At 40.0% G+C, this 24034-nt stretch overlaps 1 protein-coding gene across 1 annotated transcript; it reads right to left on the bottom strand.

Annotated features, from left to right (window-relative positions):
- Window positions 1-6196: 6196 nt before the first annotated feature.
- Window positions 6197-23536, bottom strand: tm6sf2 (transmembrane 6 superfamily member 2). Its single transcript, XM_024259086.2, has 11 exons — window positions 23290-23536; window positions 23001-23123; window positions 20856-20959; window positions 17938-18035; window positions 17666-17769; window positions 17084-17166; window positions 16721-16845; window positions 12232-12333; window positions 10569-10661; window positions 9365-9484; window positions 6197-6559 (listed from the first exon to the last, which is right to left on the bottom strand). The coding sequence occupies exons 2-11, from the start codon at window positions 23078-23080 to the stop codon at window positions 6323-6325; spliced, it is 1146 nt and encodes a 381-aa protein (XP_024114854.1). The 5' UTR covers window positions 23081-23123; window positions 23290-23536; the 3' UTR covers window positions 6197-6322.
- Between the last annotated feature and the right edge of the window lie 498 nt (window positions 23537-24034).

Below are 24034 nucleotides of genomic sequence, written 5' to 3'. Positions count from 1 at the left end.
GATCCGAATGAGAGACGGTGAGCTGGTCTTTTGACTTTATCCGTTTGCCACTGCTGTTCTCCATCTTAGCTGGCTGAAAAAGACCGCTTAAAGCATCAGAAGTGACTGTGAAGGCTCATGGGAATTTTCTCACACAAAAGGAAAAAAAAAAGAAGGAACATGAGAAACTGGAGAAATACCAGGGACTCATAGATGAACTCTAGAAAGCTTGGAAGGTGAAAGTGACAGTGGTGCCCGTGGTAATTAGAGCACTCGGGGCTGGAACCTCCAAACTGGAAAGACCTCAGACATCTCAGTCCAGAAAAGAACAGAGCTAGGAACAGCCAAGATACTGCAGGACCCTCAAGCTCCCAGACCTCTGGTAGAGGACCCGAGCTTGGAGGAGAAACCACCCATGGATTTCACAAAGTCCTCTGCATTTATCCGGACTGGGGACCAGCACAAGGGAGCAACGGATTGTGATCCCTTGTGGTTGCATTACCTCCAAACAAACGGACACACGATCATAACATGTTTTGTTCATTCGTTCATGCGTTCTTTTGTTTGTTCGTGCGTTTGTTAACTGCTGTTTGTTTAAAAATGGTAAATGGCGTATACTTATAAAGTGGTTTCTACCCTCCTTCAAGGGCCCAAAGCGCTTCACAGTCACAGACCCATTCATCCATTCACACATTCACCCACTGGTGGTGGCTCCACTGCTGAACACTGGCTCCAACCTCCCACCAGAGGCAATTCGGGGGTCATCGAAGAACCACCAACACAAGATGAAAGCGCTGCTGCACTTCAGCACGAGAATTCTGCCCTAAAGTTACAAGTAATGCATCTCAACGAACTTCTTCAGGAGAAAAATATGCTTCTTTCAAATCTCACTGAGAAAGATGAGCAAATTTTAAAATAATTAAACTACCGGAGAAGCCTTGTCGAAGATGCTGGAAGATCCCTGAGCCAGATGCAGCAACAAACTGAAGCTGCGCTGGCTCAATGTCAATGACTGTAGAAGGAGAAGGAGGAGGAACATTTTAAAGAAACCATGTCTTTAAAAGACAACATAGAACAGCTCAAACATAAGCTTGAGGTTGAGCATTCTCTCATGGAAAATGAGAAAATGTCCATGAAAAAATTCAGAACTCACCCCAAAAATCAGCCAGCTGGAGAAAATCCAAGAGACCCTTAAAAAGAAGATGGCACAGCAGGAAGAGGAAAGACTGCAGTGGCAGAAAGAAATGCCCGCCTTTCTCCAAGGGTTCAAAAAGCTCGTCCAGGAAAAAGATGTCCAAATGAGGAAGTCTGAAGAGGACCACCACTTGACTAACTCCATCAGGAGATGGACAAGCTAAAATAAATTAATCAGTAAAATTCAACCCCACCTGCAAAATTAGAGACCTGGAAACATCTCTCTGGAGAGAAAAGGTGAAGACCAGTGAGGCCATCAGCAGCTTAGCCCAGCAGATGGGAGAGTCCACTGAGTTAAAGGCTGCATTGGCCCAAACAAAGAACGACCTGCATAACCAGACGCTGCTGTGTGAAAAATTAAAGAACAGGCTCCTAAAGACCAACAACTGGCATCAGCAAAGATCCGAGATGCCTTAACAGAGACAAAGAAACAGCAGGCAGAGGACCACCAGAAGGGGGATGAAGAGAAGTCCTCCCTTTCCCAAGAAATCTCTCAGCCAGAAGAGGTTATCACGGGAAAGGATGACCAAGTCAGCCTCTGCCAAGACGTCTTCATGACAAAGCTTGCACAACTCCAAGAGGAGGCAGACAGTCTCAAATAAAGACAAGAAAAAAATCCCACAGGGGGTTTCTGAATTTATTCAAAAGGTTTAGAAATAAAGATTAGGAATTCTGACCATGACTGACGTGAAAACCTCTCGCTTCCTATTGTTACGGCTGTGGCCGTATTTGGTTTTGTTCTTTCTTTTTTTGTGTGTATTTTTGTCAGAGTGGGACTCCTGTATGTGTTTTGGATCTTTGTCTTTTTTTTTCCTCTTCATTTCTTTCAGGTGTGGTGCTGGAGGTGTGGCTCCCCATTGGTCCAAGCCGAAGGAGGGAGCCTTCAAAAGCACCATGTGGACCTCCAACCCAGGAGGGCTGCAACCTGTCTCCACTGCTGCTCAGTGATCTTCTCCACCTGTTTTGATTTGTGCACTTTGTAGTTTCTTTGGCATTTTGGTTTAGGTCCCACTCTGTGTTTAGTGTTAATTTAGGTGAAGCTGTAGGGGTGAACTGCCATTTTCTTTAGTAAATGTTTTCTCCTGTTTATGTTAGTCCAGGGAGGTTAGTGATTGTCATTATTTTACGGTTTCATTTGCAGGTAAGCTCCCTGGGTTGAGTTAATTGGGGTTTTGTTTGTTATTTTGGCCTTGGTTCACCCTGAAGCCTTTTGCTTCATTTTAGTTATTGTTTGGGTTATTTTTTTTTCTTGTAAATAAATGTGTTTATATTTTTATGGAGACATTTGTTGTGTTTTTGTTACACTTTCTTGTTTCATTTACCTTTATGTTAGGTCCCGGACCCCTAGATCACATGGGGCGTAACACTATAAACCTCCTGCTTGTCTCTTTCTGAACTCTTTCCTATTTTTATTTATGTAGCCTTTTTTTAACTTCATGTACTTTACCACTGGGCTCAATAGAGACTCAATTCTAACAAACTGTTTTTTTATATATTCTTAGTTTTATTACATCCTTTTATGCTTTATTATATCTTGTGAGTGAGGGGTGGGGGGTCAGGAAAGGGAGGGCATTGTATGTGTTTTATTTACTTTTTTTGTATTAGCTCTTCACTTTTTGAAGTGAAGGGGGACCGTGGTGCAGTGATAGGGCGGTCGACTCCTGATCGGAAGATTGTGTTGAAGTGTTCTTGGGCAAGACACTGAACCCCGAATTGTCTCTGGTTGGAGGTTTGCGCCAATGTTTGAACAAAACATGTTATGATCGTGTGTCCGTTCGTTCGGAGGTAATGCAACCACAAGGATCACAATCCGTTGCTCCCTTGTGCTGGTCCCAAGTCCAGATAAAAGCGGAGGACTTTGTGAAATCCGTGGGTGGTTTCTCCTCCAAGCTCTACCAGAGGTCTGGGAGCTTGAGGGTCCTGCAGTATCTTGGCTGTTCCTGCAATTTTCTGGACTGAGATGTCTGAGGTCTTTCCAGGGATCTGCTGGAGCCACTCCTCCAGTTTGGAGGTTCCAGCCCCGAGTGCTCCAATTACCACGGACACCATTGTCTCTTTCACCTTCCAAGCTTTCTAGAGTTCATCTATGAGTCCCTAGTATTTCTCCACTTTCTCGTGTTCCTTCTTCTTCATTTTTTTTTTTTTTGTGTGTGTTAGAAATTCCCATGAGCCTTCACAGTCACTTCTGATGCTTTAAGCGGTCTTTTTCAGCCAGCTAAGATGGAGAACAGCAATGGCAAACGGATAAAGTCAAAAGACCAGCTCACCGTCTCTCATTCGGATCCCAGTTTGCTGTTTTCCTCGGAAGAAAGTTTTGTTTTTTGTTTTTTGTTAGCTTGCTTTGGCTTTTTCATTAAAACTGTCCACTGAGGCCTTGCTGTTAAAGGTTTCAAAAACAAATGTTACTTTGTATTCATACTAATGTGTGTTACCTTAATGAATACAGAATCAAAATAAATATATTAAACCATATTCTTAATTTTTTCCTTTTCATGACATCTAAAGCGTAAATGACTGGGTATGGATATTCGATACCACAGGTATGCAGTCTTTTATTGATTTTGATATTTCAAAGAGCTGGGTATTTTAACAAATGATTGTTTTTGTTGTTTCTGTATATTTTTTTTTAAATTCAGTTATGTTTTACTCTGTAAATAATTTCTACCTTTAACCTTTGGCGGGCCTAATTTGGCCCGCGGGCCTGACTTTAAACACCCATGGTTTACACTAATTCCCACTTGCTTACAGCCCCTCACAACCTCAGGCTAACATTACTGGAGCAAGAAAAATGGTGGGCAACGTAGGAACTTTCTACTAACCAGGAGCCAGCTCGTCTTTTAGGACCTACAACTGCGCTACATGTACACATAAAATCCTCCAACCACAGGCGTGTTGAGAAAGTGTTTCTTCCACGTCAAGCTCTGAAATCTATGCCGAGACTGACTCAGACCCCTGCTTATATAGTTACAGCCCCTGTTCCAGAACCCTTGCGGCCTCCACCCCCGTTTCAAATGGAGGGAACAAACTGTTAATATCAGAGACCAATACAGCTGGCCTGGAGCGGGACGGCTGGTGAATATTCCAGAGCAGGAGTGCCCAAACTTTTTTACTCTAAGGGCCAAAATCTAAATGGGATCCCGGTCCACGGGCCGAATACAATATTTTTCACGTCATAAAGAAAAGGAAAAAAATAAGGAATATGGTGTAACGTATTTATTTTGAGTCTGTAGTCATTAAGGTAACACAAATCAGTAATAATAAAAAGTTAGTTACATTTGTCTTTGAAACTTTCAAGTATATACAACCGTAGAGTTTTGGAAAACCATCGAGAAGTAATGAGAAACGGGTAAGAGGTTTTAACTCTTTAACACCTAGACCTCGAAATGTCTGACTGGACTTTTCTGCTCATTTTGACTATAAAAGGGTCTAAAAATGTCCTACAATTGTATGATTTTGCTCCTTTTCCAAGAAGAAACTGAATTTTCAATATTTATATATCATCATTTTACAATTTTGTTTATTTTATAATAGTGTTGGACCAATTTCTCTCACACAGTTTGAGTTTCAGAGTAAAAACTAGCTAGCAACTGCTTGATTCCTTCAGGAATAAACACGGAAATGCAGCTCCACAAACGTTACCTTTTCTCGCCAAAAATGACTCCTTCGGTCTCAGTCTTTTCTGAACCTCCATGAAGGTTATATTTGCCACGATGGTCGTCTTTCGGACATTTTTCTTATGTTTTTTGCCGTTATAAAAACCCTTTTTGACCGCTCCGCTCTCTGCATCTCTCCACCGGTCCGTCTGTCTCACCGGTAAACAAAGCAGCTTCACACGGGCTTCTGGGTAAAATTACCATAATGTCCAGATATTGGCAAGAAAGGTCTCGGCTTTCAGAAACTGTTCAAATTTTTAAAATAGAGCAAACTATTCAGGAATTACTGTAATTTAAAAGTACTTGTCCAAATGTGTTGCGGACAACACGCTCGGTGGCTAAACACACACTGCTTTAGCAGCCACACTTGGCGGGCCAAAAGATAACCTCCAGCGGGACAAATTTGGCCTGCAGGGCCCACTTTGAGGACCCCTGGCATAGAGTCTCACTCAGTGTGAAGTATTGTTTGTTCCACCCTGCCTGCATTACTGAGTGTTTCTACATGGACCCGATTTTCTGTTTCTGACCCTGATTTATCTCTGTTTACTTGCTGCCTGCCCTGACCCTCACCTGGACTCTGTCATCTCTAGTCTCTTCTTTGATGATCCCATGCTTGTGATTGACCTAAGCCTGTCTCACTCTGATTTAACTTTATGGGCTTTTAGCTGTGCTCAGTTCCTGTCTGAACTAATAAACCTGCTGCAGGTGGAGCCAGCTGTCTGCCCGTTTGTGACAGTATAGAATTTTGTCTTTGAGTTTATATGCAGCTCAGTTTAAAAAAGTGGATCCAAGTTATTCACATGTATACCCAGTTCACATGCCCTTACACAGCCATGAAATGTTTATGATTCTGGTCTTTGTGTTTTCTTGTATTGTCACTTTGCTTCCTCTTTTCCAAAATTACCAAGCATTGGTGTCTCTTACAGACTCATTAAAGATGAAACGGCTGAGTGTTGTGCGTGTGAGAAGTGTATCGTGAAGTATTGGTATGGCTGATGTAAGTTGCGTGCAGTTATGAGGCACGGGGATACAACACACCTGCATCTCACCTTTACTTAACATTGCGTGTTGTATACGTGTTCACTACATCCCATCGTTCACAGCATGCCTGTAGAAAAAAATGTGCATCCACATTTTCACACTCTGATCTCACCAAGTGATCTACGATCGTGATATTTCCTGCTGGCCACCTGCATCCACCACACAGGTGTACCCATTTTTCACCTGTATCCACCCGTAGGGGAAATATGAGCATAAAGGTAGGAAACTGGTGTCCAGATTATGAAATAGTTCATGTAAACGGACAGCTAAGTATAAATGCACATGGGATCAAAGGCAGCATTGCAGGACAATAATACAAAAACCACAGATTTTGAGCAAAATATGCATATATTTAGACTTTGTCTAACTGTTGTACAAATGAGTGTTGTAGTGATACAGCTTCTTTCCAATTAAGAGTATGTGACTGGCTCCAAAGATTAGAGGGACATTTATATTTATTTTTCTTTGTACTTGGTATCTTTCTCCTCACTGTTTGGCAAACCAGTCTGGCCAGGAAAGGAGGCAACTTTTAAGAAGAATAAGGGGTCTTTATGGACCCGCAGGGCCACCAGAGCAGGGGTGGCTGCATAGATCAAATTAGCTGCCAGCACGGTCCAGAAAGCCTCATTTGGGATTCTAAATGGAGCTGTGGTGCGAGAGTGGAGGGACCCTCCAATGTGGGACCACTGGCACTGGAAGAAAAAAAAAGAGGAATTTTAGACTCAGGTGAGATGAAAGACATCCAATGAGAGGAGTACTCCTCTCACTGGATAAGAATTTTGTGGAAATTATTTTTTCTGTTCTAAAGCCTCTAGATCATGGGTGCCCAAATTGGGACCCAAAAGCCAAATTTTGCCCACCAAAGATTATATTTTGTCCCGTCAAGTCATGGCTGCAGAAGCCACGGAGTGTTTATTGAAGACCTGTTTCCCATTGATTCTTTGTGGTGTTCCAAAACTCTACGGCTGGATATACTTTCACCCTCCAGGTGGCGCTGTTAGCACTTTCTATGCCTTCAGTTATGGGTGAAACAACCCACAAGTGAGTCGGCCCTGGGCTTTTGTGCTAGGAATTGCCAAGAGCCTTCACAGTCACTTCAGATGGTTTTAGCAGCCCTTTTCAGCTAACACAGAATACAGAATCAAAATAAATCTATCAAAATCTATTAAACCATATTCTCTTTTAATATCACAACATGAAAAATATTGTATTTGGCCAGCGGACTGCGATCCAATTTAGAGTTTGACCTTTGGAGTGAGAAAATTTGAGCACCCCTGCTCTAGTGTGAAGGTCCTCCAAACCTATAACATGTTTGGCTGCTTTACTTCTAAAGAGGTGCTTGCTTTTTGTCTGTTAAAATAAAAACCGGATAATTATAATACACGAAAAGGAAATGGTATGGTTGAGTCGGGGTGGGAAAGTTCACGTCCTTCCACTCCCCTTCAGGCAACCTCTTAATATCTAGTTATCCAGTGTTTGACATGTCTTTATGGATGTAAACTTCTGATGATTGATTGCATTGCACATTAATTTGTTTTTTTCTTGATTGCTTGAAATAATCCTTTTCTAATATAATATAATCTTTCTGATCTAAATGAACTCACTCTTTTGCCCCATCTAATCAGCCTTGATCAGACTACCTTCTTGGAGTTCCTGAACATGCTTTATACAAATCTTTCTCTCCTTTATTTCTCCATGTACCTGTTCACTCATGGGGCCAGTTTTTTCTTTGTTCTTCTAATCTGATAAAACGTTAAATTTTTTTACACCAGGGGTGTCAAACTCACTCGCACAGGGGGCCAAAATCCAAAACACACCGAACAGGATAAACATTTATGGAAAACTCTAAAACTACATTTTGAAAACTTTAAAAAGTAACTTTAAACACGGATCAAACCACGGAGGACAGCCGATACTGGTAAACTAACCCTAGCCTGATCCGTGTCTGGTTCCACATGCGGAACCAGTAATGATCCGCGTCCGGTACAGACTGTCTGGTACCGGGTTATGGTTAGGGTTAGCATACCTGTGCGGTCCACGTCCCGGGACTAGACGGGCACCAGTTTGCACCCCAGAGATTGGGAATCCAGCGTGTCAGAAAAACGACGAGTTGGGGACACCCTAAATGTAAATTTTTGAGATGGAGGGTCCTTAACCAAGCGTCAGTATGAGACGTTTGGGAATGAGAATGTGTTGCAATATGTAACCAGGGCAAGAAAACATCGGGCCGCTACTAACAAAAATGTAAATTGATCTGGAGGGCCGGATATAATCACCCAGGGGGCCGGATCCGGCCCCTGGGCCTTGACTTTGACACGTGTCTTACACCTTCATTTCTAAAACTGTCTGCTTCTCTTTTGAAGGGGTTTTCTTGTGGATTTCTCTGTTAATTTCCAAAAAATCTCTGAAAGGAAATGTACTATTTTATTTATTTAAGAGCAAAAATGCAGATAAAACAACAACTACAAATCACCCGCCCTCCCCACTTCTTAACATTCTGTTTCAAATCACTTTAACAATTAGAGTAACAGATTTCCTTATTATAACAAAAATATTTTGAAATGAAAAGTGCTGTTTAGGCTCTAATTGATGTCTAGTTAAGTTTTTTTAGTGGTGAAAGCTCACTGTGATGACCTCTGAAGAGATATTATGCCAAGTAGTGCTGGACAATATAAAGATATATATCGTGCAGGTGATAGAAAAGTGTGTATCGTGCCATTTCTCTTTAATCATTTATAACCTAATTTGATCAAATACTATGCCAAATAAATAATTAAATAATCCGAACCTCGTCGGTGTATACACAAAAAAAAAATGTATACGTGAAAATAAAGACAAATTAAAAAGAAATTCCTCATAAAGAAACTCCGTCTTGTGGTTTTGCGACATAAAACTGCTTTACCTTCTTTGATTCGCACTTACACGAGTTAAATAAACGAGGCAGTGAAACAAGACTGTAACAAGTATCTGAGCACTCGGATTCTCACGATCTGTTCCCGAAAATTCAAGTATGAATATTCGCAATGTCCAAATCGCTGATTCATGATCTTCATAAATATAGTAGAGTATAGTCAAATATCATGGTGTAAAATAGTTACTGCTCTAAAATACAGAATAATGTTGGATTTTGATTTATGAACTAAAACAAAGCTGAATGAGCGGTTGCTAATGTCACCGGAAGAAAACAAATCTTCAAAATAAAGTAAGCTTCCTCTTTTCAAAGTAAAACTAGCGAGAGCTTTTTTTAATAACTGAAAATATACTTTATTGTTTTATATCGTGATATATATCATTATTGTGATATAAAATAATTTATATTGTGGTATAAATGTTATTCCATATCGCCCAGCACTAATGCCAAGAGGTGAAAACAACTTAAATATCATGAAGGAAAGTATTAATCAGCTTCAAGCAACGGTTATGACTGGAACTAAATACAGAGAGACACGCCGTCCTATAAGAACCACCCATACACACTATTGTTCTCTGGATCTTACCTGGATCACAGCTCCAGCAAAAAACATGGTCCAGTCTGACATCCATTCACAGCCAGGCTTAAGGAGGCCATAAACAAAGGCCCCCAGAAGTGGTAGACCATAAAAAAACAACTCCAGCATCTAAAAAGGACAACAACATACTTTTAGTCATCAGAGATGTCAGTCAGAAAATGGTTTCTCTCTAGTTTTTTCTATTTTTGTATTCTAGAATATGCAGAAAGTCTCCAATGCTGCAGGCCATCTCCTTCAGTATCAGCTTGCTGGCTGTGTAATGTTTCGTGTTTTTGCATGTTTAGAATGGAGTAAAGTCGGGGGCCAAAAAGCCTCTCCATCACTGTCAGTCAATGCTGTTGTTAAACCCAACCAACACTTAATACAGTCATTCTCCTCTGGCCCACACCGTGTCCTGCATACTCACACTGAATACAAAGGAGCATTTTCCCACTGGAATACAAAGACTGGGATAAACCCAGCTCCACTCCACCAGAAATAAATGAAATTAAGGAAAAACACAATCTGCATCTGTTTTCTGTCATTCTACAGATTTCACATTCATATTATACCTAAATATTTTCATGTAAAGACAAAACATGCCTCCCAGTGTATTCTAAAGTGAGGGTTTGTAGTCAAAATGTATCTGCCAAAACAGAATGAATACATAAGGATCAAGCTGATGATGATGAGTGCACACGCTCTGATGCAGCTGTGCAAACAACATTTTAAAAGATGCCCCCCACCGCCCCATCAATAAGACGCTGATGGAGGGCTCTGGGTGAGAGATCAGCTCATCAGGTTCTCAGAGTGTAGCTCGCTCGTCTGATCAATTATTTCAATTGTGCCTGGACTGCAGCCCCAGCAATGTCTTTGGATAACCTATTGACAAAGTTGCGTACACTGAAGAAAAAAAACACACACAAGACCCAGAGCAGTGAGGGCTCAGAGGAAGAACACAGCAGCAAACTGACTTCCAATTATAGAGTCAAGCAGAGAAAAAGCAAAGATTTGCTGGCCTCCAACCTGCACTCATTTCTGCTGTAATCATGAAAAATGGCTCAGTAATCAGGTGCAGACTCAGAGTGGAGCAGATAGGAAGAAGCCTGCAGCGTGGTCAAAGTGACACCCTTAAAAGCAGAGGTCAATGTGAGGCTTGTTTTTGATGTGTTGCAGACTCTCCAGCCGGCTGTTCAGCTTAAAGAAGACCCACCATGACTCTGGGGTAGCCCACAGGATCCTTCAGGTAGGGTTCATACTGCTTCAGGTACACAGAGCAGGCTTCAAGAGGAGAATCCAGAACCACCTACAGAGGGAGGGGGTTATTGTCTTTCTCATGTAACAGCAGCATACTGCAAAATTAGTGCAATGCATTTGAACATCTTTACAACTTTGTCATGACAGTAAAATATTATGATGTTGATGTTTCAAAGCTAAGTTGTTGATTGATGTGTTGCCCCAGAATATAGAATCTTTTAAAGATTATTGTGTGAATGCTTTTCAGAAAACTCACAATTTCAACGATTTCAGCAACCGTGCTATCAAAATGTTCAGCCGTTCAGGACATTACTATTGTACTATTGGTATTCAGAAACTTTATAGATTTTGAAACATTGAGCAAAATATGCCCCATAGGAAAAAAAACAGAGAAATTACCCAAATCCTTCAAAAACTTTCTGCACTTTAAAACTTGTGAGCCTCTGTGAACTCTCAGTTAGAGACAACATTCAAACTTTAAAATTTTCAGTAAATACTGGACTTTTTAGGGTAATTTGGAATTACTTTTTATTTTATCATTATACTAACTGCTTTTGGCTAATTAAAAATGTTTCCAGTTTTTAGGCAAATTTGGAGTTTGACTAATATTTTAATATCATTCTAGCTGTTTTGTCAAAATTAGACCTTTTTTAAAAAGGTTTTTTAGGCTTATTTTGAGATTTGCTAATATTTTAGCATTATGCTAGCTGTTCTCAAAATTTACCTTTTTAAAAAGTTCTTTTGGTAAATTTAGAGTTTAGCTGCTATTTTAGCATTGTGCTAGCTGTTGTCAAAATTAGACTTTTGAAAGGGTTTTTTGTGCAAATTTGAAGTTTGGCTAAATATTATAGCATAATGCTAGCTGTTTTATCGAAATTAGACTTTTTATATGTATATATATTTTACCATTGTCCCTTGTGCTCTCTTATGGGGTCCAGATGACCCCACCATTAGATTGATGTGTGATCCCTCCTCTGACAAAGGTGGACAGGATTTTATGTCTGCCATGGACGCCAGAAATCCTTGTAAAAAAAGTTCAGTGCGCTTTCTTGTGGGGTCCCAATGATCCAGTTTAATGTAAACATGCCCAGTATAGCACAAGGGTTATGCTAGCTGTTTTGTCAACATTAGACTTTTTAGGCTAATTTGGAGTTTAGCTAATATCTTAGCATTATGTTAACTGTTTTCCAAATTAGACTTTAAGTTCTTTAGGCTAATTTGGAGTTTAGCTAATATTTTGGCGAGCTTTCAGATTCAGCTATCAGTTTCAGCATTTTCAGTTATCAGTTTCAGCATTTTCAGTTATCAGTTCTAGCATCTTCAGCAGCCAAATTCAGCTAACCGCATTCACACTTGCATTATCACAGGTAATGCTGTAAATCTAGTTTTTTTTTTGCCTTTATCAAACAGCCATACAACTGACTAGAAATCTGTTGACTACCCCCCCCCCCCCAGCATCAGCTTTTCTCTCAGCAACTTGCTTCTGTTTAATGAATGTTCAAGCGTATCTAATGACACTTCAGGTGTTAAAAGGTTCATTCCTGACCCAAACTATGAGCAAAAAGCTTTTCTGTAGGAAAGACTCCTGACTCCAACTCTGTGCAAACAAACACACTTACCAAGCCTCTGAGGATGGTGAAGGCCATTGATACCAACAGCAGCAGCACCAAGATCATGTCCATGGGACGCCAGATTAGCTTCATACTCTGAGCTTGCTGGGCCTGAGTGTGCGACAACACAGGGTAATTAGGGTCATTTGAGAGCAGTAAAAAACTCTTTCATTGCGTGTTCATTCATCCTATATGATCAGTTACACCAAAAGCATCTCCTGCACACCTATGTGACTGTACTCTGAAACATTTGTTCATGTGCACATTGGGAGGCACTTTGCAGACCAGGAAAAGGCTAAACACCACATCCCTTACAAACCAATTCAGAGTGACTGGGGGCCTTACTGTCTCATTAGCAGCTAAACCCTCTCTGTCCACTTGCTTGGCACAGACCCTGCCTGGTGTCAGAGCTTCAGAGCGTCACTGTGCTGCTCAACACTTCTAGAAACCACAACCATGTCAGCAACCTCAGCCCAAAGAAGTGTCTGTCAGACACAGATCCTCACAGAGGGTCTTCATGAGCAGTGGGTGTCCAAAACCCATTCAGGCAAAGACACTGAGAGCTTAAGGGAGTACATGAAGGAATAATAAGAAGTTAACTAAACCTGGTACTTCCAGTTTACTGTGTTTGATAAGGAGGTTAAGCTGAAGCAGGAATGAGATGCAACAGTAGAATAACAGCAGAAGAAGAGTGTTTGGACATTTTTGGCTAACCAGAGGACAACATTATCAGACTGACTTTTAAGTAGAGATCCTGGGAAAATAACATTAAGTAAAAGATTTAAAAAAAAAGGCTAAAAATTAAGGATAGAATGGAAAAAAATGAGAGCAAAAGAGACAAATTATTCAACAAATCATCATCGGTCTGCTACTGCTGCTTTGCCTTCTGCTGGGGGTTTGGTGTGGTGGTTACCGGGTTCTCCTCTCTTTATGTTTTATTCTATGACATCCTCGTCCACAGAAGAACACAGACTTTCACCTGAGCACAGGTACCAGGCCTGTTTCAAGAAGCAGGTTTTGTTGAAACTCTGAGTTTGTGAACTCCGAGTTAAGGAAAACTCTGGGTTCTGATTTCAGAAACGAAGGTATCTTAAACCTGTGAAAGTGAGTTAAATCAAACCCATTTCAGGAAGCTGATGTCTGAGCTGAACTCAGAATCCATCTCTATGGCAACTGACTCTGTGAACGTAACCTGGTCTGGAGCGGGTTTTCTTCAGGAAACTCAAAGTTCCCTGCGGCCTCCGTCCCATCTTAAAGTGAAGGATCCCATACATGAGGAGGCTGGATTAATCCAGAAGGAATGTACTGTAATTTACGTCGGTAGGGAATTTTCAGGCCATGAATTGATTGCCTGGCGTTTCCCAATTCATTTTTATTTGAGCGATACCGTTCCCCCTCTCCTCCCTCATTTTGGTCAAAAAAATTGTTTTTGGTTGGAAAAGAAGAATTTAACTGGCAATCCGGTTTCCCCTTTTTCCTTTTCTTCTTATTAAATCCTCAACAATGGAAATCTTTAAACCTTAAACACTGGAGATGTCTGTCAAAATATCGACTGTGCTGCAGGAGCCATATTGAATGTTTGTACAGTGGTTAGCACAGTGGAATGGTCGGGAGCTCAAGTCCTGGCTGTGGAGAAGGTTTATTGTGCTAAAAAAAAACATTTCAGTGAATATTATTTCATTCTTGCATATTAAAATTAAATAATACTAATTTTAACATATTCCAGGCAGCTATCATGTTTCTTTTTTGCATGCAGTGATTTTCGTGCGTGTGTGTATATGTGTAAGTGGTGGTGGCTGGGGGTATAAACAAAAACGGTCATTCGTGCGATTACGGAGATTACTAGTTAAATTATTGACAGATCAAAAACCAGTCCTTACTTAACAAGTGACAAAATGACCTTCCTGAAAGTATTTGGGTCTTCTCCTGAATTGAAATGATTCAAATGTTGACGTATGCATTATCTCTGAAGATATTTACTCCCACGTCAACTCTCTCTGTTTTACCGCTGCAGCTGTGTTGATCTTTTTGATGAAAATGTGATCGTAGTCGCATATGCTTGTAGGAACACATCCATTTCTGTCACCGTGAAGTTTGAAGCTCTATCGGTGTCTGTTCCCGTTGACATGATGAATCTCGATGTCTTTACTCCATTGTTCAAGGATTTTTATGGTCGCAATGTTCGTACCTGACTCTGAGTCCAACTGCTCAGAGTTGATTGAACAACTGACTAAATCCGATAACTCTGAGTTTGCGAACTCTGACTGCATGTTTGAACTCTGAATTTGTTAAACCTGCTTCTTGAAACGACTCAAGTTCCCTTTTTACACAAACAGGATATTTGTATGCACAAAGGAATGATACATGCTGGACATGTTTGTATGTATACATTTATGTAAGGTGATTTGTCTTTATAGTCTGTGTGTGTTGACATGAATGTGTGAGAAGGTTTTTGCAGCCAACACATGTTTGTAATATTTGAGTGTTTGGATGAGTGTTTTGATAATCATCCATGTTTGGCAGGAACCAGAAGAAGATTAACAAAGTGGTGCAGAGATCTGTCTTCTCTGTGGGATGTCCCTAGAGTCAGTGACTGTAGTGGGTGAGAGGAGGATGTTACAGCTTCAGACTCAGGTTGTAACAGAGTATTGCTATTATAAGATGTCTCCTCATTTTTTGATGCTGTTGACCACAAAATTTTGCCACACCAACTACATTGTGAACTTGGTAAGACTATTAAATCTCAGTTCTCTTGTTGTCTAACCAATATAACCTTTGCCATGTTCACCCCTAATATTACATCCCAAGTTACTCCGCTGCTTCATGGTGTACCACAAGGCTCAGTGCTTGGCCCAATTCTGTTCCTGCTGTACATCAACCCTTTGGCCACATTATAAACAGTTTCAAACATATGTCATACCATTTTCATGCAGATTATGTTCAGCTTTATCTTTAACTATTCAGAATTACACAAAATTTTACAACTTTTGAATTGTGTATCTTCTTTTCAAGACTGGGTTTCTAAAAACTGCCTTTGATAAATCCAACAAAAAACAGAAACAAATCATTGAAAATCCCATTCATTAAATAAGACTTCAGTCTTTCATGCTCCACTACACAACAACACTACAGGAATCTCAGTTTTGTTTTCACCAGTCTATACCCTGTATACACCTTGTGTCAAAAGCTACATAACCCCTTGATGTCCAACACCAGAGGCCCTCCGCTCTGATTGGTTTACTCACCTGCTGCACAGCCTGGACACATAAATAAAAAGATTTTATTTCAAAATCTAAGGTTTTGTATGTTTAAACAAAGCTGTTAATTCACTTATTCTAGAAAAATATATCCAAGTATTGGGAATCTATATGTATCAATATGTGTTAAGGGTCTGTCCATCTTCTGATAAATATGATGACTAAGAGACCTATGGTCTAACTTTACCTTTGACACTTTTAAACAATCCATATTATATGAATTGCAGTAAGAGTTTATGTACTGTATTCTGCTTTTGTTTACTTGCTGATTCATGCCATAGAAAAAATCTGGATTCAGGTGGTGGATCCCAGCAGATATAATGTCATTGAGACATAAGAGCTGGAAGAAAAGTGTAACCACTTCAAATGTGAGAGAAAAGAAGCAAACACCCTAAAAGTTAAAGTGTGTCAACAACCTCTAAAATTAAACACATGCAGCTGCTTTAGTTGCTGCAGTTGTGTCAGAAGTCTGGTAAAACATTTTGCTTTACTTTATTTTTTTATGGATCTACTGTACTTTATTTGTGTGTTATTTATTTATTGGTCTCTTTATCTCTTTTCTTAATACTTTTTCTCTTTGTTCTTTATGTTCCCATCTCTGTTGGATGCTGACATTACCAATAGGGGAGGTATTTAGTCAGCCTGGGCTACACTTCTCTGGACATGTCTGAGTTTTTCCTTCTTTTCATTTGTTTGTTTCTCTGCTTCATGGTTTGGGCTAACTCATTGCTAATCATTTGATTGCTTATTAATGAATTTGAAGATATGGTTGTAGATTTGAAGAGAAGTGGTTCTGGGATTTTTGAACACAAAGAGCTATTAATGTTAGGAGTCTTGTTTAAAAAAAAAAAAAAAAAGCTCAAATGGGGAAGGAGTCGCCATCAGAAACCCCAGTGACCTGTCTGTACATCCATGTCAACAATCTAGACTGCAAAGGGAACGAGAATTGAATACTTTTAAAGTTAGGAGGTGAGGAGCCCTGCCAGTCACAGGTTGTATGACCATGACTGATGTTTTCTGGGCTATCAATGGACTAGAATGTGATTGCAAGGCTAAACAATTGTCTTTCACATATGTATCTGGAAATGATAAAATAACATACGACCTCTACCTCTAGCTGTTAGACCAACATCCTAGTAACCGAAGCTAGATTCTAGCTGATTTGATACATTCAAAAAAACAGATGTGTCAAAAGTTCTATTATTTGCATGGAGGAGCAGCTATGTAGATGTTGCACTCACATTATATCCTCCAATTAGTGGCCTGTCTTTGGGTCGGGTGAACAGAAGAACGCCTCCCAACACAGGCATCAGAAGAAAAAGAAAATTCAGCCAGAAGGCTGGCTGGACCTCAGATCCATATTTACCTGAAAGACATTCACACATCTGTGAGCTTTTACTTACCATCTCTGTTTAATTGTGTCGTTGATTTTATTGTTTCATCTACAGTGAGGAGTTTAAAATGCCAGCTGCAAAAGCTTTAGCCTGCGTTGAACATTGTTGGCAGGCTGAATGTGATGCTGATGGTGCAGCAGGACGGATGTCAGCTTAATGAAAGCTTGTAATCATGGGACCGGTGCAAAGGAAGATAAAAAAGAAGCTTACCTGCCACTATGCCTGTGATAAACACACTCATGTTGGCACACAACGAGCCAGCCCAGAACAAGCCCAAGGTCCGGTACGCTTTTCTGAAAAAAAAAAAATCATTCTCCAAAGGAATGATCTTGCAAATACTGCACTTTTAATCATGTTCAAAATCTCAAAGCTTCACTTAGCACATTTACAAAGCTGGCATTGTTTAAAAGATTTCATTTTTATGGAGGCTCCTGCTCAAGGCTACAAACAATCACACTGAACTCTTGAACTCACTGACTGAGCTTCATGACTGATTCTCTCATCAAAACAGTCTCGTTCAGTCCTGTGTGGGTTCGATATGCAAAGTGCACCCAAAAAATCAAGGTAATTCACTGGCAAAATTTGACAAATAGTTTATTTTGTGGAAATAATTTAACATGAAAAGATCGACTTGAAGTTTGCATATACTGTGAAATATGTTTTTAAACATACATGCACTGATTCATGACTTTATCCCTAACTTAGAATGGGAATTATGTTGTGTTTGAGAGGTTGTTCAAGATCCTTTTCAAAGGTGTGGGTTGATTTCAACAATTTTCCTCACCCACCCACCTGTCTGTTATCCTGCTGATCATCATCAAGTACATGGCAAAGTGTGCTATTCCATCCCAGTAACACATCATGATGGCATAAGAAGTTCCTAAGTAGGGCTCACCCTGAAAAAAATGCAAAGTAAAGTCTACAGAATGCTTAACGAGGGCAACAAAGATGTTTTCAGATGGTCCGTATGAATTATGTATTTATCTGAGTGACTTAAGATGAAGCAGATTGATTTTTTGTTTCAAACTCATGTTTTTGATTGAACACAAGAGTGTACGACTTACCTTCTCTTGGTAAAATTCCATGAAACCAGAAATGATGCCATCATATTCCAAAGCGCTCACCAGGTCAATGACACAAGTGAAAGAAAATTCTGCAAAGACTGTAAAAGAAAGGTTCAATTAATGCAAGGTGTTACATTGACAGTTGTTTTCTAAGGTGTGTGTGTGTGGGTGTGTGTACATGTTTAAATACTGAGGGAATAAATTGTTACTCAGTCAAATTTTTGTTCAAATCTCTTAACTGCAAAAATTATATATTTGCCATTTTCAAGAAAAGTATTTTGGTAACCCAAAAACCACATTTTGCCTAGAGCGCCATGCAGCCCGGGCCGGCCCTGCTCATGTCTTCCCTTTGGGCTGGACTTGGCCCAATGGGAAACCACCATGCGCCTACACAGGCCTGGATCCAAATATGGATGTTGTTTACTTGTGAGGGGGTTCTAAAGAGAGAACATCAAACAGATAGGGGGAGGGTGGGGACATTGTGTTCTAGTGGACCATGCTCTCTAAATCCATTGTCTTTGTAGCTTTAGCACAAGGTCTCTGATGCCTGTCATGGTGGCAATTCCCAAACCTGGTGGTGGTCACCAGAAGTGAAGGATGCTGTCAAGCTAAAGAAGGACTTCTACTTAGCCAGGGGTCTGTTGTGGAAACAAAAACTCTGACCTGGAAGAAGTTTTGAAATGAAGGACGATCAGGGGTTTGCATTTGGGGACATTACCACTGGACTGGTACATTGGGGTGGTTGTTCCCCTTATTAAAGGGTCCATACCATGAAAATTCTACTTTTTGAGCTTTTAAGTGTATTATACTGTTCATTCCTCACTATAAAGAACCTCAAAGCAGTATTTTGATCCGTTCAGGTATTTCTGAGTAATCCTCTAAAAACCTGCGCTCTTACAGAAGCCCCTCCCATACCCACGAAAACCAGCGGGTTCTCACGATCTGACATCACAGAGTGAGACCGCCCCTTTCTGGAAGAGTCTGCCCTGACAGCACCGCCCCCAGTCCAACAGCAACACTCTACTTCTCCACGGAGCTAGCAGTGATCACCAAAAAAACTTTCATTTTAGATGCACACAGGCCCAGCCCTGGGCTGGAAGGCGCCTTAGGCAAAAACAGACGGTTGCACCTCATCCCAGGACCTTAATTTTATTGTCCCAGCTGGGGTTCAAACTCATGATCTCTTGACTATGAGTAAAGTGGGCTAACTATCTGCGCCACTGTTCACAGTTCAGGGTACAGTTTGGAGCAAAGTAGGGGTATTTTAACTGTTTGTCTTTTTTGACCAAAGGTAAAAACAGACAAACCTCTGCTTTGAGACTGTCTTTCCTCCTCTTCCTTCCTTTTTCCCTTTATGCTGTCCGAGAGGTCTTGTTTTTTCATCCTTGAAGTTTTAAAGAAGCACCAACCGTAGCAACACAACAGCGGAGCGCCCCTCTCCTCCCCTCAGCCTAGCTTAGACAGCGTCAGGAAAGGAGGGGGGCTGCACTGCAGAGTTGTTGATTACATCAAACTTACTTTATTTTATTTTATTTTATTTTATTTTATTTTATCTTACGTTATTTTATTTATGTTTTTCTATTATTACTTTTTTAATTTTTAGATTAAATGAGTGGTGTGCCAAGCTGTAATAAAAAATTAAAAATAATAATAATAATCACTGTGATTTGGCATCCCCTTAAACAGATAGGGCCCAGGCGGCTGCCTAGGTCGCCCATGCCCAGGGGCGGCACAGAATAAACAATACCCTGTATCTTTCAATTGTGTCTTGTCTTATAGAAATTCCAGTTCAAATAGGTGTTTGATACTTCAGACGTGGGGCTCCTTTAAGACCCCCCCACCCCTGTACAGTCGTGCAGACGTCACGTGCATGTGTGTTGTGAACCAGTGTAGCGATGACCGGACTTACTAAAGGCAGAAATATGGTATGTGCATCCATCTTTGAAAAAATGTAGATGTTTAGTTTTGTTTGTGAAACAAAGACACGCTTCTGGCTCTAGGATGACGTCATGAAATGGGCTGAACCCGCACGCAGTGGAAGGCGGGGCTTCAGGAATCTAGTCATTTTACTTCTAGGTAGGAAAAAACTAATGAAAATAACTAATATTTGATAGATAATTTGGTTTTTAGTGTTCCAAAGGTAATACATGATCATATATATATATGGATATAGTTCACTCTGAAAGGCTGAAGAAAATCATGGTATGGCCCCTTAAAGACTAATTTACTTTTTTTTAGCCACTTACTCAAACAGCTGCAGATGTTTTATTGAAGATATTGAAAATGTTTGAATGTTTGCGAAGAGCAGTTGAGTTTCCTGATTTATAGCTTTGTTAGCTGCAACAACTTTTGAAGATCTTCACATCTTCTAAATTGTTTTTAACATTTTTTTATATTTTTAGTCCTTTGTAACGTTACAGAGTGGATTTGAAGAACAAACTAGCCTCCAACATTCAAGACTTCAGCATGTGAACCACTGACACAACTGACCTGAAACTCAATCCATTTTGATGAAGAGAACAACCTCCTATTGACACATTATAATAGGTAGCTAAGCTTTCTACCTGCATTTCTGAATGGATTTGTGCTTTTCCGTTGGGTCAGTCCAGGACTTTCTCCTAATGCAAAGGCTTGTTGTAAAGGAATTCTAAATGTGATCTTAAGTCTGCAGAGGATCTGGTTGAGTTATGCTGTAGAATCAGCTTTGCTCTGATCCTGGTCAGTCTAAGAAGCTTTGTCATTATGAGGCAAACTCACATGAAATACCGTTCATGTTTTTACGCTGATAAGGCGAGCGTGGATGAAGGTTCTGGAAATCCTTTCATGGTGGCCAGAACAATACACAGTGAGTCTTAACCCTTCAATAGCCAGTACTCGTGAAAACAGCAGAAGTTGAGTGGAGAAACTGTGTTAATTACCAAAGAATAGAACGTCTTTAGGTGGGTTCCCACGAGTTATGAGGAAGTAAAACAGGAAGACAACAACCAACACAGCAACACCAATCTCCAGGATCACGAAAGGCCTGTGGAAGCAGAAGAGGGAATAAAGCAGCACATTCTGCACATCAGCTCAAAGTCTCTTTGAAACATTTCTCTAAAACTGATGATATGACGCTCAGAGAACTTTCAATAGAAGATTAAAGAAGGTTCATTTGATAAATGTTGATCACGTGTGCTTTTGCTGAGGTTATTTGTACTCGAGGGCTTTGTGAGGTTTGTTGTTTTGTAAAATACAACATTTAAAAAATTGACACTTTGCACATGAATGAAGAAAGAAATTGCGAAATATTTCAAATTTTGTGGTTTTTCTTTTTAACTACTTCCCCTGATAAATTCAAAGCTTAGTTTGAATGAAAACTTTAAAACGTGAAAAAGCTTCAATCAGTCACAGGCAGTGCAGAAAGCAGCAGACTATGGCCATGTTAGTTCAGCACAGGCCTGTATGTTTAGTGCTCTTCTACGGAGTTCCATGAAAAAGATTAATGTGACCAAGATATCTTCCAGCAAACTGCCTCCTGGAAGACTCCGTGTGTGTCCTCACAGGAAGAAAATAAATAGCAGGAGAGCAAAGGCAAGCGCTCTGCAATTCAACAAAGCTGGATGATTTATGCACACAATACTGTTTGCTGACTGAAGCATCAAACATGTTAGTAATAAGTCATAAATCACATTTTTGTGTTCATAAACAGTAGGAATGCCACGATTAGTCCACTAATTGACCACTAATCAACTAGTCGATTAGTCCTTGCTTTATATTACATGGAGTCAGAGTGCAGTAAAGTTGGACAAAGTTGTGAGCGTTCAGCACCAAAAAAATTACTTTTTTATATTTGAGTCTGTGAGACCAAAACTTTATCTTTAGTGAAAAATAGTTCCTTTTTTCAGATGCTGGCCTCATTTGACTTAATCTTGTTTTAATACCAGAAATTAATGAAGGAAAGAAGCTGCACGATTCATTAACGGTTTAATAAACTATTGTCTTTATTTTTTGTTAGTGTAAAGCTAATGATGGTTAAGATGTGTGCTTTACATCCACTTTACACATGACGTGATTAGTTGACTTATCGGAAAAAAATATAATTTAGATCAACGGTGGCAGCCCTAATGTTATATATTTCTGGCAGTCATCACCAGAAAAAAGATGGTAAATGGCGTATACTACGCTTTCTACCCTCCCTGTGAAGCCCAAAGCGCTTCACAGTCACAGACCCATTCACCCATTCACACACACATTCACACACTGGTGGTGGCTCCGCTGCCGAACACTGGCGCCAACCTCCCACCAGAGGCAATTCGGGGTTCAGTGTCTTGCCCAAGGACACTTCGACACATGGGCGGGCAAGGCGGAGTCGAAACCGCTCACTTCTGATCAGGAGTCAACCGCTCTACCGCTGCACCACGGCCGCCCAGAAAAGAATCTTAATCCACTCAAATGTTCACCAAAGAAGATTTTAGGTCCTGCTGAAACTCAATGATTCAAGTGAACGAAGGGGCTGAGAAAAGTGATTCTGAATTAACAGAATTTGTTAGAATTTGTCACAAAACATTTCTGAAATCCGTCAAATTATAAAACATTTGAACCACATTTTGAATCTGAAATCTTTGTTACATCATAACACTAAGCAGGATTTTCTAGAATGTTTCCACGTTATCTGCTCCTGTTATACCATGATAAGAGCACGGAAATACTAGAATTCATTTGGGCAATATTCGTCTTTATTTTAAAATGACTAAAAAACAGGCATTTCTTTTGGGTGTCGTGTGCATACAGGGTCCTCTGCTGGTAAAAAAAAAAGGTAAAATAACTACATAAAAACCTCAAGACTCATAAAGTAACACATCCACTTTCTAATTATTTCTTTTTACAATGATACGTATCTCTGTTGTTTATTTTTTTGATAAGTTGTAATTTGTTGAATGCATTTTCAGACTTATGTATCCATCTCAATTTAATGCATTCCATGAAAACTTAAATATATAACTTAAATAAATATACAACACAAATAAAACATTATTTCCCAAAACCTCAGGCTATCTTTCAACTATAAAAATGGTGCCACTTACTCTTGCATCTCAGGTGTGGTGTTCATAGTATAAAGAATGCCAAGGGCAGAAAAAGAGAATAAAAAGACCAAAGTCTCCATCTTCAAAAGCTGCTCTGCCCCTGCAGCAGAATTCACCAAGATGCTGAAAATAAAAGAAATGTTGTCATTCCATGAAGAATACTGCTCATTTAAATATCAAAATAGCTGCAGAGTGTTCATTCAATTGGAACTCCAGAACATAGCAAAATGCCATTACTCTTTACAATAGACTGTTAAATAGATTTCAAAGAAGAGGAGAAGGCTCTTACCGTCTGGTTGCCTTTTTGCTGAATTACTCAAATTACAGCTGGCCTGAGGCAAACCTGACCTTTATTAGGAACATAATGAAGTGGTAACAAAGAAGCTTTTACAGAGAAAGTTATGCAATTTAGCTTTGTTGGAGATTTACCTAAGTCGTATTAGAGGCTGCATTCCATCCCAACTTCTGCTTCTTATTGCGCTGCTGCTATACAGCTATAATGCAGCTAAAGCTCAGTTTGTTAAATGAGCACCAAAGGCTGACTGTGATACGCTGTCTAATACCTGAGGTTTTTTTGGACTATTTACATTTTTTTTAATACAGAACTGCTAAAATGATAGAAAGATAAAGCTAATCTAAGCTAAAATAAACTGGATGTAGAATTTGGCAAATGTAACAGTTTTGACAAACTTTTACACATAAGGCAGGAACATCATTGAAGGGGCTTTTAAGAAAATACAAAAACCAGCCAACCTTTCCAGCAGGGCGGCCCCTTATGTTGCCATCTGCTGGAAGGGGCGCCAAATTTCAATGATTTTATTTATTTATTTATTTTACAGTTAAACACACCACTTATTTCGTGTAAAAATGTATAAAAAGGGTAATAACTAAAACCATAAATGAAATAACTCAAAAGTTTGACACAATCAATAATTTTGCCTGACGCTGCTCCCCTCCTTGCCAGGTTTGACAGCCCCTGTCGAACCTGGGGGGTGGGGGTGGGAATGGGGGGGTTATCTGATAGTGCTACTTTA

This window comes from Oryzias melastigma, linkage group LG4 (assembly GCF_002922805.2).
Source record: "Oryzias melastigma strain HK-1 linkage group LG4, ASM292280v2, whole genome shotgun sequence".
NCBI classification, from domain to species: domain Eukaryota; kingdom Metazoa; phylum Chordata; class Actinopteri; order Beloniformes; family Adrianichthyidae; genus Oryzias; species Oryzias melastigma.
Note: the sequence above shows the minus strand (reverse complement) of the source record. Positions and strands in the feature narration are given on the sequence as shown.